At 37.5% G+C, this 17566-nt stretch overlaps 2 protein-coding genes across 8 annotated transcripts in view; both read right to left on the bottom strand.

The window, feature by feature from the left end:
• rock2a (rho-associated, coiled-coil containing protein kinase 2a) overlaps positions 1–8769 on the bottom strand; it is a 55818-nt gene extending 47049 nt beyond the window's left edge. For 6 of the 7 annotated variants that reach the window (XR_014029039.1, XM_081350580.1, XM_081350578.1 and 3 more), the window contains exon 1: positions 7879–8715. Coding sequence is in view for 6 of the 7 variants with exons in the window: in XM_081350580.1 (XP_081206706.1) it covers positions 7879–7977 (99 nt within the window). In the remaining variant the exon portion in view is untranslated. Of the gene's footprint in view, positions 1–7878 lie in introns of all 7 variants that reach the window. The other variant, XM_081350579.1, reaches the window with a different exon arrangement.
• A 1440-nt stretch (positions 8770–10209) lies between these two features.
• cimip5 (ciliary microtubule inner protein 5) lies at positions 10210–15214 on the bottom strand. The gene is made up of 4 exons (XM_081350593.1): positions 15103–15214; positions 14405–14957; positions 14012–14051; positions 10210–10754 (listed from the first exon to the last, which is right to left on the bottom strand). Exons 2-4 carry the CDS (start codon positions 14635–14637, stop codon positions 10557–10559), a joined length of 471 nt encoding a protein of 156 aa, XP_081206719.1. The 5' UTR covers positions 14638–14957; positions 15103–15214; the 3' UTR covers positions 10210–10556.
• Between the last annotated feature and the right edge of the window lie 2352 nt (positions 15215–17566).

Genomic DNA, 17566 nt, shown 5'->3' with positions numbered 1-17566 from the left:
TGGATTAAAATACTGTAACAGATCAAGTGCGTTTAAATGCATGTTAAAAGTTTGATTTCCGTCAGACTAAAACAATAATTCGGCATGAATATTTCTAAATGCACGCTAAAGATCTTATTGTGAATGAATGATTTGTTCATGCACATGTTTAATTAATATGCTGGACTTTTCCAATCAATTAGTGGGCATAAACCCCGCCCCTTTTGCACAATCGACTGCAAGCTCACATTCAGATCTCCCTCCATCCGATCAACAACGATGAATAGAACCAATACCTTACCTCACCCTACAGTTTTTTCTTTACGATAATCCTTTACATTTGGATAAATTACACTATGTCACAATAGAGATTAAAAGATCTGTCGCTACTTCCGTAACACTGAGATTAGAAATTATTAGCATGAGCTGATAGATTTCTGTTTGGCTGATAAGTGTCAGAGGCAAGACGTTTATTTTGTTAAACAGATCGTTACTTTCTATCGTATAGACTAATAACATATTAGACAGGACTGTTAAACAGATCGTAAACTAATAAAGACGAGAATGGGAGCGCTGTGTGCTTGGGCTCTGGTGTTCTCAGCGCCGTCAAAATAAAGTCCACCGCGCTGTTCCTACTGGCTGTGTGAATGCAACCAGGAAAATGGCCCTAAGGGAACATTTAGTTCTAGGGGAACCACCCTGGTGGTTAGTTCCTAGAACTACCCGGTGCAAAAGGGGCTAAATTCTCAATGAAATCTGATAACAACTGTCTCATGCCTTTAAAAGTTTGTTTCTAAACAACGCTCAAATCATGACAAAAAAAGACTTGACCAGCCAATGCTCATGTGCAGTCATATGCACGCGTCTCAGAACGTTTTTATATCAACTGGAGCTTCTGACGACAGCTGCAGTGACTTTACGAATTGGTGTTTGGCTCTTTTATTTTGAAAGCAGCAATTAATCCACCGTATTGTGCGTTGCTCTTTCTCACATTCATAGTAATATGAGTGCACCGTCTTTCTCTATATGGGGCCCTATTTTAACGATCCAAGCACATGGTCTAAAGCGCACGGCGCAAGTGCACTTAGCCTGAATCTACTTTTGCTAGATCAATGACGGGAAGAATGTTTCGGCGCGTGCGGCGCATGGTCTAAAAGGGTTGTCTCTATTCCCTTAATGAGTAATGGGTGTGTTTTGGGTGTAGCGTGAAATAAGCCAATTAGAGTCTCATCTCCCATTCCCTTTAAAAGGCAGTTGCGCTCGCGCCATGGCGGATACACAGCGGAATTTGCAAGCGGAAAGACTGTACGCTTCTCCAGAGAGGAAACGGATCAGCTAGTGCACGAAGTTGAAGCGCAAAAGCAGACCATCTGCGGGACAAGCCGGATTCCACCATATCTTTATGTACACAATATTAATCTTTTACATTGTAATCCTTTTATTTTTAATATTTGGCTAGTTTGTGTGCTGCTGCTCAAACCTGTGTGTGTAATAAGCAGTGTACGCGCATTGTGGACCCGTCTATAGGCATACATGACTAACGTGCTCGTTAAATAACAAAAAAAATTGTGTTTTTTTGTTGGTCAATGGCGCAGTCTATTTCAGAATAGCAACACGCCAACAATGCGCCTGAACACACCTCGTTTTCAGACCAGCAGCATGCCCATGGGTGAACAGATAGGCACAAATGCATTTGCTATTTAAACAACGTGGCGTAGGACGTGAAAATGATAACTGCGTCGGGCTGAAACTAGCAAAAAACACTTGCATCACGCATGGCGCTGCATTGCGCCGGGTTTATGATAGGGCCCATAAAGTTTTTTTGGCTAATATACAGTTTAGGCCTACTGCTAGGCCTATGTCATATGTATTGTGTACTGCATGTAAAATTCAAGAAGTTTTGGTGCCATCATGTAGGAGCAGTTTTTGAGTTAACTGAAGTTAAGGGTGAAAATGGGCCAAAGTGGCAGTAAGACAATGTAGCTAATAATCACAGAAAAAAAGGAGGCTTAGATTACACTAGGGATGCTCCGATCAGGATTTACTGACTTCCAATTTCTTGGCCATCATCATGATCAGCTAATACCGATCCCAATCATTCAAACTTTATATAAGTAATATGTAAGCTCTCTGTTGACTGTCACTGTTTACCCCTTACACTCATTTTGATGAATGCTTTGATGTGATTTCAAGAGGCATCCTTAAAAGTAATGGCTTATTAAGAGCTTATTTATTAAAAGTAGTAACTCTACAAAAAAAACAAGGTATCATCAAGTACATGGTCTTATTTGACAGAACCTTTCAAATTTTTAAGAAAATAGATTTCAATCACATTTAGAGGTTCTTATGTTACAACACTGCTGAGAAAACCCCAGAAAATGTGATGAAATTTATTTTGCTATTATTCATGCTTGACATGATGACTATTACAAAGTATATATGATAGGTCATAAAATCATTCAAATGTTTGAAATCATGTCAGCTGGGGCCAAATTTTGTGTTGATATCTCAAAGCAATCAACAGTTATGGCATTTGAAACCAAGGTTATCATCATAAGTCCAAAAACATCTCAAAACATGTGAACTGAGTGTTTTACTGAATATAAGAACTACTTGTATGTGAAAATGCCACAAAGCATAAATACGCCACAAAGCATAAAAATATTTATAATACTTTAGATAGATAGATAGATAGATCGATAGATCGATAGATCGATAGATCGATAGATAGATAGATAATTTTCTAATGCCATGTCAGCATCTAAGGCTATTTTCATGGCAAAAATTAAATTACAAAAATACAAATATCATATAAATACAATAAAACCAAGTAAACAAACACCTCTTCAGGCATATAATTTTATTGAATATGTAATTCCAGCGCTGATTCAGCTGCACGCTCCTATTATGGCGCACATTAAAATAAATCAAGACCTGTCAATCAGATCGAATGATCCAACCCAAGAACGCTCCAGCTGTAAAACAGCATCCGATTGGTCTCGACACATTGTCCTATACCCACCATATTTGAGAACCAGTTTCCATTGGTAAAACTTTCAAATGACGTTGGAAAATCATGATTGCGACGTGAACAGATCCAGGAAGTCCTACAGCTTTTAGCCAAGTTTTTTTAAGATCTACCCTACCTAATGTTTTGCAAAGTTACAAAGCAGAATGTGGCTCAAAAGCCTAATCTGTATACTGTTTATATATATGAAAGTCGACAATACGTCATCAAATTGCGACTGGTTCGTGAGATCGGCCAAATTTTGTGATTACCAATCGAGACAAACCTGGAAAATTCCTGATGGATTCACTTGGCATGATTCTGCCAAACACACACAGACTGGCCAAAGCGGCTATAATCTCAGGCTGAAATGCGTGTTTTAAAGGCCTGAAATCAATCGCATTATGCTGGATAACTGACAGTAATCAGCTTGAGCTAGAATTAATGACAAGTTAAAGAGTTCATGAGGGGGTGAGAAGTTCAAAAAGGGAGAAAGAAGAAATGAAAATATCTGTGTGATGCGTTTTCTGGAAGCATCTCGGTACAGCTAAAAACTCTCAAACAGAGCTATCTCCTGCCCTGAGCTTAACCAGAGAGGGACTTGAGCTATAAATGGCAGAGAGAAAGACACAAAGAGAGAAAGAGAGTGAGGCTTGTTCACTCCCACTCACTGCTTCCCACTTCTCCTCTGCTCATCTCCTTCTCAGGAAACACACACATTCTTCCGCAATGGAGAAACTCTGTCACCAACACTCATAGAGTGGACAGCGTGCGCGCGCACGCACACACACACACACACACACACACACACATACATGCATACACAAGCAAACCTCTTTAATAAACACCAATTCCCTCAGAAAAGATGACCTATATCTTTCTCTCAGACAGCTTCTCAGAGTTTAGACCAAACTGTGGCCCAGATATACGGTGAGTCAAATCATGCTTCATCGAGCATCTGCCGAGTATTGTTTGCTTTTGGACCAGATTAACTTAATCAGCCAAACAGATCTGACATTATTACATACAGTTTACACATGCAAGAACATCCAGTACCAAAATAACAGTCTCCCTGACTGCCTCATATGAATCACTTCACTGAGAGCAGCAAGTTTTACACCAACGTGATGCATCTGCTATGATGTTCAAACGCACACGCTTAAAGCCAAGGCTTTTTATTTTAAAATACTTTCTTTCAAGCATGAGATTCTCTTATCCAAAATAATAAGTAAGCCATCGGTAGGTTGGCTTCCCTGAACAGAGTGAATACTGTTGTGCTTTCAAATCATGGACTAGTTTAGTTTATTCATCACAACCAGCTCAACATTATCCGGTAATTTTATTGTATTTTTATTTATTTTATTTAAATAAGTCTCTAATGCTTACCGAGGCTGCATTTTATTTGACAAAAAATACAGTAAAACAGTAATACTGTGAAATAGTATTCAAATTAAAAATGACTGTTTTCTATTTTAATATATTTTAAAATGTAATTGATGGCAAAGTTGAATTTTCAGCATCATTACTCCAGTTCAGTGTCACATGATCCTTCAGAAATCATTCTAATATGCTGATATTAAACTTAATAAACTTATTATGAAGTTTGAAACTGTTGTGCATAGTAGACCATTTATTGCTACTTAAAATTCTTTATTTTACTTTTGATCAATGTAAAGTTCTTGCTGAATAAAAGTGTTAATTACTTAAAAAACTGTTACCGATTACAAACTTTTGAATGGTAGAGCGGTACAAATCTATTTTAATTTTATTAACCTATATATCACATAAATATTGCTCCAGACAGTGTCAGTCACTGAAAAAACTGTATGTTAAGCATTGGACTTCTATTGTTTGCAAATAATGAAACTTTTTCAAATGATTTTCATTTACAGTATATGCATAGTTATTTTGTAATGTAAAAGTAATGTTCTGTATGATGATGTCCCCAAAAGGAGGCATTAGCTAAATCAGAAATAAACCGATTGACAGGCTCGCCAAATATTATCACTTGGCACCAACTGTTCTGGCGTGTAGTCGAGCATCACGTGCCCACAAACACACACTGAACTGGCATCTATCAGTTGACAAAAAAAAAAAAAAAATATATATATATATATATATATATATATATATATATATATATATATATATATATATATATATATATATATATATATATATATATACAGGGTTTTTCCTGCATAGAGAATTATGAGGCGGCCGCCTCCGTCAAATTTCGTGCCGCCTCCGGCTCTCGACAAAACTCGGACAGACAGTCATGGTCAGATACACTTTTTCCACCGTGACGGTTCTGTTGCGGTTACCGCTTGTGTCCATTCTCAAGCCGTATAGTGCTGCTGCTGCGCGCTGCACGCGGGTAAGTAATAAAAACATTCCATTCCAATTAATCGAGGGTGGATGACAGATAAATCATTTTGTGTTGAGTTTAATAAAGACACGGAACTCGGTAAAACGCAATGAACGTGCGTCACTTTACTTTCGTTTTCAACAACGTAATTCTCTTCATGGAAAACCAATCAAGGAAAACATATCAGGAGGACTCGACAATAACGCTTGTCTGGGACCAACTTTGTCCGGGACACGTGTGTTTTTCTTTCTTTCTTTTTTGAAGGGAAAAGTGAGAGAGAATTGTAGCCCATCCGGACAAATGCCCTGATTAAAAAAAATAATAATATAAAAATATTCCGAATCACCGAAAACGTGAGGATGATTCTGTTTTATTTAAATTAATGTAAGTGGCGATTGATAGCCTATAGTTGATAATAGGCCTACCTAATATACTGACGGTAACAAAGTTGCGCTGTTGAGGCTCGTGCTGTTATTTATAACATATTATAGTTAAGAAACAATATATAGCCTAGGCTACACACGATCAGAGTGATGTTTTCCTGAATGTCATCAAGATTGAAACCGAGACTGATTTCATAACAGTTCAATAAACAATAGTTAAAATTAAGTCACTTACATTTGAGACGCAATGACTGTTTTTGTTCTGTTTCAGCAGCGAAAATAGTTCCAAACAAAGATCACAGCAGAACCGTAACGTATCTCACAGCAACACTCAGCCATGTTTCATTACTGAATGATTCAGCGTTTTGAACGAATCGATTGAGTCAAAGATTCAATTATCCATTCATAAACTGCCTCATTCGGAATGAATCAGCCTTTTGAACGAATCGTTTGAATGAATGACTCAATGACTCGCTCATTAAGACGGTCGCCTGCCGCCTCCTACTGGCGGTTTAGTTTCATAAAGTATCATTCTTTTCAACATTCCTTATTTGTATATTCAAAAATATTTAAAATAATCTAATTTAATACAGTTATAATTTTTCAATGTAAATTATTACATGCTCTGTTCCTGATGAGACTAGACACAGTGTCAGCCACCCTTGTCCATTCAGAAAATGAGACACTTTAGTGCCATGCGTGTGTCATTTTTCGAGCGAGTAAGCATGACTGTCTACAAGCACATTGCAGTATGGCTGAGATATTCCATGTTTTATCACAAAAATTTTAGAGACAGAAGTGAAAAGGATTCTGCATTGACATAATCAGTCTTTTTGCATCCGTGCTTACAAATAACACTTGGAACATGTAAACTACTGTTAAAAAGTTTTAATTTGATTGGAAACAGCCTAATGTCTGATTTTAATTGAATATATTGATCAAATTTAAGAATTTGAAATGAAAGATGGAGCAAACATTTAATAAAATAAAACCTTATAAAGGTACAAAAAATTATTCTGTTTTCAAACAGTGATGTAATGAAACATTGAAAATTTAAGTTTGAATGGAGTAAAGCTTAAGGCTATTAAGGAAATGTAATTTTGCCAAAAGAAGAACTTAATTCTTAAATTCTTAAATTGTTCATTTTTAATTAGCCAACTTCAGTGTGATATGTTACCATATTATCATGCTTAACACTGAGAATTTGAATAATTGTAATGTGATCAGATGCAGATATCTAAATCAAAGAATATGGGTGGTTTGCAGGTGGATTTTTTTATTTTTAACAGTGGATTTGGGTGACTCAAAGTGCACCAGATTAATGAATTTATCTTTAAAATGTACAAAAAAATCTTACGGGGGGGCATGCCCCCGGACCCCCCTAGAGGTACCAACCTCCACCCACAAAAATAATGCCGAAAACACATTAGGCTATATGATGATCTATGAAAAATAACATTTAATTACCTTATTAAAATACATTATTAGGATTTTACCACCTCCGCCTCATTTTGAGCCAGGAAAAACCCTGTATATATATATATATATATATATATATATATATATATATATATATATATATATATATATATATATATATATATATATTTGGATAGATTAGATCAACCTGTAAATATTCCTGCCCTCATAAATATGTGTCCAAAGCCTTCACCTGCAGACGAGTTAATGGCAGTCTACTTCCAGAACCAAACAACCCTTCAACAGCAGGAAGGGGGAATTACGAAATTGTCATGTTGCAGGCCAACAATATTACTATATTTGGACAGAGGCAACAGATGAACTCAGAACTTGACGCAGCAGAGTTATTCAAATATGGCAAGTGTACATGAGAACAGTTTTATACGCGGATATTGGGACTTGAGGTTTCCCGCAAGTTGTTGACAAGGAAAGTAAGGAAGTGGGAGCGATGCTTGTGTACAAATGCCGAGCATAATAAAAGAGACATCAACGTGCACACAGAGCTTCCTCACAGCTCATCGTGACGTTCCCTACACGTTCATTTCTGCAAAGCACCATCGCGGTTAAGTTGTTCGCGTGCTATTTCTTCCCCCCCTCGTGTCACTAGGCAACGGATCTTCGAGGCGCATTAAACATTCATGAAAAAATGACGGTGAACTTACCAGCAAACTTTCCAAGTTGATCGCAGACCGCGGCTCTTTGATCATGGCTTCCAGTTGTCTCAGCCGGTTTTCCATCCTTCTCTCCGCTCCTAGCGACATTTTTACCTTGTCCTGGCGCCAGTATGAGCAATGAAGAGCGATCTGCACAACTTTTCTGGTTCACATTAAAGATACAAGATCTTCTTTCTAGTTGTAGAGCAGCGGGCCTAGACAGCCTCCGACTCGCCGCCCTCCAAAAAGTACCCCGGGCTCGTCCAGAATAAAGCAAGAAAAAAATAATCCAATGGGAGCAACTGAGGTTTTCCAAACGTCCCCTCAAAACAGTGTGTTAAGTGGTTACTTTAAACAACTGAGCGGGATCAAACTTCTCATCCTTTCATGAGAGCGTACCGTCAATGGCGCGATAAAGTTTTAATTTTGAGAGGATTCAGCAGCAGGGCGTTTTCTGGGCGCCCCTCTCCTCTCCTCTCCGCCTCTCTCTCTCTCTCTCTTTCTTTCTCACTCTCCTCCCTCCCCTCGTCTCCTCTCTCTCTCCCCCTCTCCCAGGCGCTCCGGACTGGCTGAGCCTGACTTCAAATCTTCCTCAGTTCATAAACAACGCTGCTGTTGTTCAAAGGCGAGCATCTGTTGGAGTCGAACAAACTCCAACGCATTCCTGCAACACACTTAACTGCGACGTGAAACGGAACCAGTGCGTTTTATGTGTATTATATTTTTGATAAAGTTAATTTTGTTAAGTTACTCGCAAGCGCTTTCCTAAAGTGTCTCCGCAGGTCGCTCGCTCGCGCCGGCTCCCCGGATCAGTTCCTCGGTATTCCAGCAGGCAGCTCGAGCCTCGAGTTCGTTTTTCTGACATCAACTAGCGATGTCCGATCCGTCATCCGTGAGCGAATCGTTCTTTTGACTCGGATCTTTTAAATGAATCATTTGATCCGGCTCACAAAAGCGATTCGTGTGAGCGGAACTTCTCAAATTAGCGACTAATTAATTCCAAGTTCTAAATCATGGAATTAAAACGAAAACAGCATTTATATATTATTTATAGCTTTATGTTAAAGTTTTACCGTATGCAATATGTCATGCTAGTATATCAAGGATCACGTGATAGTGCATTTGCGTCATGACGTGAAAGAATTGCTGAATCGTTTTTGTAAACGATTCTTTGGAATGAATTGTTTAAAAGAGCCGATCCGCTTTAATGAATCCATCACCAACGTCGACGATAACAGCAGTCTTTACCCATAAGCCCCTGTTCTCTCGGTTTGTCTCGCCCACGAAGCAGCACGGGAGAATGCAAATTTCCTCCGGCGGATAAATTTCTCACACCTACCACATAAGAATCACAGACTATATCACTCGGGTTTTGTCACAATGTCAACTCAAAAGTCAATTAAGTAGGCCTATAAAATGAGAGATGACTGAACACATGATGTTGAAAGTTGAACTCACAGTGAATGTTGCTTCAGTGATGCACATTGTAAATTGACTTTTTAGTTCATTATTTTTAATACATTAAAATGTATTTATTCGGTGAATATAAGGAATTATTGCATAGATTTTCAAATTCGCGAGGGAACACTGAAGAAGCAAAGAAACTATGAAACTCTTTCCTAATGAAAGAGTGTAACAGCGACCTCTTGTCGGTGCAAGTACATTATGAAGTAATGTTCACTTGTTGATATTGTTTAAGAGGGCAAGTTCTTCCACTAGAGGGTGCGTTTTATCTCTAAAGGCACATAGGCCTACAATAAATAACCTGGCTCTACTAATATTACCTGAATGTCTCACAAGAATGATTAAACTGACCTGCAATTTTCTGCATTAACCTCCCTCAAATTTCAACTCAGTTGCAATTATTACGCATCAAACTACTAGGAAAATAAAAATAAAAGTTCAAACTGTTGCTGAGCTGCAGTGATCTGGCCTGTGTCATTTCCCAATCTCATCTACACCCCTCTTTCTTTCAAAATTCAAAGGAAAAAAAACCTAAAAAAAAAATATGAATGTATTATTAAATCTGTTTTGACTATGATCACACCTTCAGAACCAAAAAGAAGGGACACATACATGTAACCTGTTTAAAAAGAGAAAAACTTTATTGGGTTAAAATTTGGCAAGCATTTTTAAAACATTATAAATATGTCTTGGCAAAATATTCCAGTTCTATTCCTCCTAATGATAAAATATCTGAATTGGCTGATTATATGTAAACTCAACTGTGAAGAATTAACTAACACATCTGATGCCTATTTTTCACTTGAAAATGAGATGCATAAAGGTTTTCAAAGCTAACCCTAACAATGTACAAGTACAGAAAAATATACCACAGAGCTCTGACAAAATAGTTTTAATTCAAATCTGAAACTAATTTGCATTTATACGCTGAAAAGTACATGTGTTCATCTAAAAAAAATGAATATGCAAATAGTTTATTCTAAATAGGGTCATCTTTACTGCCTCCACCAGCATATTACAGTACTCGGAGAGATGCATATTAATGTCAACACAAAATCTAATAAAAAATCTCTCAATACACTGCCAAAACATACAGCAAAGACACACATACAAACACATACAAAAAACAAACTGTTACCCACTCTTGAGTATAAAAGCAAGACAAGAGAAGGGATCAAATCTCCGATACACTGTTTTTTAACACATCTTGTGTCTGTTAAACCTCAGCACGGTTGCATCTCTGGATTCCTTTTGGCCTTGCGGTGGTTCGCTGTCAAGATTAGCAAGTTGTCCAGGCGAATCATCTCCTTGCCCAATTCAGTGTACAGGCCGCTGCCGAACATTTGGTTACTGGTGTTTGGGACTCTATCTGAAAATAAAGACCCAGAGCTGGGGAGAGAGGTTTCTGTACGCGGATGACCCTGTGAGGATGATACAACTAATTTAACAAAAACAACATTTAGGCCTAAAAATGCAGCTTTATGTACAGTACAGGTCAAAAGTTTGGAAACATTACGTTTTTTAATATTTTTGAAAGAAGACTCTAATGCTTATCAAGGCTGCGTTCATTTGATCAAAAATACAGAAAAAAAAGAGTAATATTGTGAAATATTATTACTATATACTTTAAAAAATAATTTATTCCTGTGATGCAAAGCTGAATTTTCAGCATCATTACTCCAGTCGTCAGTGTCACATGTGACATCCAGTCTATCACATGATCCTTTAGAAATCATTCTAATATTCTGATTTATTATGAGTGTTGGAAACAGTTCTGCTGCCTAATATATTTGATTAATAAAAGGTTAAAAAGAACTGCATTTATTCAAAATAAAAAATATTTTCTAATAATATACACTCACCTAAAGGATTATTATGAACACCATACTAATACTGTGTTTGACCCCCTTTCGCCATTCAGAACTGCCTTAATTCTACGTGGCATTGATTCAACAAGGTGCTGAAAGCATTCTTTAGAAATGTTGGCCCATAGGATAGCATCTTGCAGTTGATGGAGATTTGTGGGATGCACATCCAGGGCACGAAGCTCCCGTTCCACCACATCCCAAAGATGCTCTACTGGGTTGAGATCTGGTGACTGTGGGGGCCATTTTAGTACAGTGAACTCATTGTCATGTTCAAGAAACCAATTTGAAATGATTCGAGCTTTGTGACATGGTGCATTATCCTGCTGGAAGTAGCCATCAGAGGATGGGTACATGGTGGTCATAAACGGATGGACATGGTCAGAAAAAATGCTCAGGTAGGCCGTGGCATTTAAACGATGCCCAATTGGCACTAAGGGGCCTAAAGTGTGCCAAGAAAACATCCCCCACACCATTACACCACCACCACCAGCCTGCACAGTGGTAACAAGGCATGATGGATCCATGTTCTCATTCTGTTTACGCCAAATTCTGACTCAACCATCTGAATGTCTCCACAGAAATCGAGACTCATCAGACCAGGCAACATATTTCCAGTCTTCAACTGTCCAATTTTGGTAAGCTTGTGCAAATTGTATCCTCTTTTTCCTATTTGTAGTGGAGATGAGTGGTACCCGGTGGGGTCTTATGCTGTTGTAGCCCATCCGCCTCAAGGTTGTGCGTATTGTGGCTTCACAAATGCTTTGCTGCATAACTCGGTTGTAACGAGTGGTTATTTCAGTCAAAGTTGCTCTTCTATCAGCTTGAATCAGTCGGCCCATTCTCCTCTGGCCTCTAGCATCAACAAGGCATTTTCGCCCACAGGACTGCCGCATACTGGATGTTTTTCCCTTTTCACACCATTCTTTGTAAACCCTAGAAATGGTTGTGCGTGAAAATCCCAGTAACTGAGCAGATTGTGAAATACTCAGACCGGCCCGTCTGGCACCAACAACCATGCCACGCTCAGAATTGCTTAAATCATCTTTCTTTCCCATTCTGACATTCAGTTTGGAGTTCAGGAGATTGTCTTGACCAGGACCACACCCCTAAATGCATTGAAGCAACTGCCATGTGATTGGTTGTTAAGATAATTGCATTAATGAGAAATTGAACAGGTGTTCCTAATAATCCTTTAGGTGAGTGTAAATCTTCTTTACTATCCCTTTTTATCAATTTAACACATCCTTGCTGAATAAAAGTATTGATTTATTTCAAAAAAAGAAAGAAAAAAAAAATAACTGACCCCAAATTACTGACCATATTGTTGTTACAAAAGATTTCTACTTTTAAAAATTTGCTCTTTTTTTTATTATTATTATTATTTTTACTTTTTATTCATCAGAGTATCCTAAAAAAGTATCCCAGGATATGAAAAAATATTAAGCAGCTTTGATAATGAATCCTCATATTAGAATGATTTCTAAAGGATCATGTGATAGACTGGATGTCACATGTGACACTGAAGACTGGAGTAATGATCCTGAAAATTCAGCTTTGCATCACAGAAATAAATGATAATTTAAAGTATAATAAATTGAAAACCAATTCTTGTAATAATATATCACAATATTAAAAAAAATCTGTATTTTTGATCAAATAAATGCAGGCTTAATGAGCAGAAGAAACTTCTTTCAAAAACATTAAAAATAGTAATGTTTCCAAACTTTTGACCTGTACTGTATACTCCATCATGAAACTGACCATGAAAATATTCACTGAAAAATAAAGATAAATGACAGCTTCAATAAATGAATAAAAATTCATATATAAAATAAGTTTATCAGTAGTATAGTAACCATATATGAATTGCATATGGCTAGTCACATGAACACAAAATGTGACCAGCTTAATAGCCTAAAATAAAAGCTTTTTATATTTGTCATGATCCCAGCCTGTGATCCCCTGGTCTTGTGTGTTATTTCTTGTTTGATTCGTTTATGTTTATTTATTTGTTAATAAAATATCTGCATTTGGATCCAGCTCTCCCTCGTTTTTTGAGTTCACCTATAATTACAGAAAATAAACAATTCAAACATGAAAACCATGAACTATGAACAGAATGAACGCACCAAATATGACATAAATGACACAAAACACGAGGGTTTAAATACACAAGGGGTTACTGGCAAACAAGACACACCTGGGAACTAACAAAGAACGAATCAAGAAAAACTACAAACATGGCACAGAACAAGAAATAACATAAAAGTCCACACAAGAAGGATCATGACAGACCTTCATCTCATTTTAGATGCTTCTCAAAAGTACAAAATAACACTTAATTAGAAAGTGCAATAACTTTTTCAACCAAAAGATGCCAATAATTTGAACACTATTTCTTTATAAATGATACCAAAAGTTTGAAATCAGTAAGATTTTTATTGTTTTTGAAATAAGTCTCAAATGCCCACTAAAGCTGCGTTTTTTTTTATTTAAAAGAAAAAACAGTTATGTGGTGATTTGGAGCTCAAGAACAATTTCTTATTAATGTTGAAAACAGGCTGCATAATATTTTATTGGAAAAAGAAAAGTGATAAAGAAAATTCCAGGATTCTTTGATGAATAAAAAGTGTAAAAGAACAGCAATATTTTTAAATAAATCTTCTGCACCAAATGTTTATACTGTCACTACTATCCTTACTGGATAAAAGTAGCCTTACTGACTCCAAACTTTTGGATGCTAGTTTAAATTTGGCTATATTTACATTTTAACAATATATTAAAAAAAAAAAGATAAGAGGGTTTCTTACCAGCTGGTCAAAGTTCATGAGGAAACTCCAGTTCTTCTCCCTGTCATAAAACAACCAACAATTTACAACGCGATATTAATAGGCCTATCTCTCCACACTATACGATGCAATTCATTATTTAGAAGCGAAATCTTCATCGTTTTATTAGCTTATATGATGGTGGTTGAGTGTACAGTAACCACGGCTGTATATTTAGTTGTCAAAGAGGATGAGTAACCGTAACGCACACCGTCCAGGGGGCACCTGGTCAAACCACAATCCATCCCGTATCAAATAACGGTTCAAACAATGGCATATTTAAGAGGGGAGAGAAAAGATTAGTAACGTAACTCCAGGGAAAGTGAGTAACAAACATGTAATTCCACTGAAAGTGAATTAAATGATCTTTCTTACCATTCTTTCATACCGGTTCGCTCCGCGCGCACAAACTCTTTCCAAACCTGGTCTTGCTTTACCGGGTCTCGGGTATCATCGCCTTGCGCCGGTGTGTCACCGGTGTTTCGTGTCCTGTCCGCTGAATTCCTGAACACTGAGACCGAGGACTGAGAGGCGAGGGGACCGTTGGGGCGGTCAGGTAAACGGTACCCAGCCGAAGTGGCGCGCCGCATGTTTCCTTTTCTGTCCATCACTCACAGCCCTTGAGCTTGTCAACCAAACACAATCTTAAGCCACTGTACAGTTCATTTAACCTATTTAGCCACTTGACTTTTAAAATGCTGACTCAATGTAAGAGACAAGGGCTCTGTCTTTCTCTGAGGTGGATGTGTCGCGCGCGCTAGTTTCAGCAATCACAACACGAGCCGAGGGGCTGCTGCTGCTGCTGCTGACGCCCGGTTGCGCGGAGATTCGCTCTTGTTTACCCGGGACGTTTCCCCTGGAGACAGCCGGGCGATGCTGGGATACCCTCTCAAAGCTTTTGTTAATTCACGAGGAGGCGAGACATCCGCTGCAGCAATGAGAGCAAATGAGCATTACAAAAGCGAAAGACTGACAGGTTGGTGACATAACAGTGCATGTAGGCCTATATAAACGAGCACTGCTCAATCATGAACATATAAGGGAAAAACACATTGACATAGGCTACTATTTACCCTTATAATGTTCTCAATTACGTGCGGCAGACAAACAGTAGCCTAACCCGATTAAGTTTGTGGCACTTAATTCATCCAAAGCTGCAGTTTTGGACATGGTAACTGCCAATGAGAACAAACATGGCCTGCTCAATTTAAAAAGTATGACTTCAGAGAAGATTCCTTCACACTGAGGTTAGAGACGAGTGATTCTGCTACTGGGAAAATCTTTTCCCAAACAAAGATGAATTGTTCCATTGTGACATTTGACCTCTAATTGAGAAGTTACTAGATCACAGTCCTGCTCTGTTAACATAAAATATATCTCCTTTTTATCGTTAACTTAAACCATAAATAAATTTAATTCATTGAAATAAAATAAACATAGCCTAAACTTAAACTTATTTTGTCTTAGCTAGTTGCCAAGGCAACACTTCTCATTGCCCTTTAGTTTGAGCAAAAGTACTGAAATTACTAAAACTAAGTAAACTAAAACTTAATAAAACTATAGACTATAAAACAAAAACAAAATATAAGAAAAAAAATCTAATTTAAAATATTCAAAGGATACTAAAACAACACTGCCTTTAACAATTACATAACTTGTCTCTTACATTTTCTATTGTAAAACATTTAATAATATTTATATCATAATGTTTGAAATGTGTTTTTTAACCCTTTGAGGGACACAAACATAAAAAAATCCAACAAAGACACAAATAATAACATTTTATAATTGTATCATCAATTTGACATGTTGTCCCAATACTATGTAAAACATATCAATGTTTATTTTGAGCTCAGTTGTTTTCTCACAGCATACTGTCATGTTACTTCTATATAAAGTTTACGAGTTTGTGCTATAGAGTCTCCTGACCTGAGCAGTTGACCAGATTATTGACCAGCCAAGGTCAAAATGGACCTATAGACATAGTCCCTGAGATTTTAGTGTGAGGTGCTTAAATCTGGTGTCTGAAAAAAAGTATTATTTTACAATCTTTTCAGTGTAATATTTCTTTTTTCAGGCTTTTCAGGTTTTTTTCTTCTTCCTGTAGACCTGTAGGGGGCGGTATACTCCATAACATGCGTGCTAACTTATAAGAAGCAGCAGGTTAATCACAAAGATGTAAATGAAAGAGAGGAAAGTAAAAAAGAACAATTTAAGCAACATTTTAATTTTCATAATTAAAGGCTGTGAGTTTAACAGATTCTTCAGACATATTTTTAGATAGCAGTTTCTGATTTTCTCTTTCTGGGCTGTGGGCTGAACTGAGTTCACATACCGTATCACGGCATTAAATAATTTAGCTGAGTCCAGTAAAGCCTGTGATTCACTGTGACAGTAGTTCTGACTTCAGCTTTAGGGGGTGCAGGTGATGTTGTACATGCAGTGAGTCAGACAGGTCCGGTTCTGCACACCTAATAGAAATGAGAGGACAAGAAATAACATTGGACTGGACTTAAATAACCTGTTAAAACTAATAATAAAGATCTTTACCATATATCCGGGATTTATTTAATTCAATGAAAGGAATGGCCAACTTTGTGCCATAGCAGTATATCCAGCATGACCAGCCCATCTAAATCCATTTGAAGAGTGTTGTTTGCTCTGCTGTTTGACTCAATGGAATTGAATCCTAATATGACTGGGTCGCACACAGTGCTGTCATGTGCATTTATTAGCAAAAAACAAACAAATACATACAAACACAAACAGTTGACTTAGAAGAGATTAGCCACTGAATTCAGAATGCATCACACAATCACAAAACACCCGCCAAAAAATAGTAACTTGATGATAATAGATAATATATGATGTAGTAGAAGATTAGAAATATTGCAAGTTAATATCTGAGACTGTCAGACAGATTAAGTTATTCATAGCTTTCATCTACAAGTTTTAAATGTCTTGACCTTTTGCTTTGAAGTGTAATAATGCTATTTTTTCTGATATATTTTAAGGACTAAGCATCTTCTAATCATTACCCGAAAATTGTATGGGAACCCCAGGCATGTCAGACGGTCACAACCACAGCAGGGGAGATGTCTGTAAGTTCCAGCTTTTAAACATCCTGCCAACCATATTGATTTGCAAGAGCCTTGTGGGTACTATCGTCTTCAAGCCCATTTTAAGCAAGGCTTGCTCGTCACTCCCCAACCAATTACTGCCTTTCACCATGAACGCTTTTAATGATACGATTAGAGGCAATTTTTCCTATGGATAGATATCCGATCCCTGACGCACGACGCCCACACACACGTTCCCATCAGCCTCATTCAAGGTGACAAAATTGTTGGTAAAGGTGAAGAGAGAGTGAGGGAGATGAAATCCCTTCATGAATTGTACAATAAGATCAGAGAATGACTATTTCAGGATGCTTGTTTATTTAAAAGTCTTTTGATTCAGACTGGCAGATCCGCAGTTCTATCAGGACTTCGCTTCTCTGATCTGGCCTTTCGAGACTGCTAATTAACTTAGAAAGAG

The sequence above is a fragment of the Scardinius erythrophthalmus genome (assembly GCF_964197995.2).
Source record: "Scardinius erythrophthalmus genome assembly, chromosome: 21".
NCBI classification, from domain to species: domain Eukaryota; kingdom Metazoa; phylum Chordata; class Actinopteri; order Cypriniformes; family Leuciscidae; genus Scardinius; species Scardinius erythrophthalmus.
This window is presented reverse-complemented; position numbering and strand designations above follow the sequence as displayed.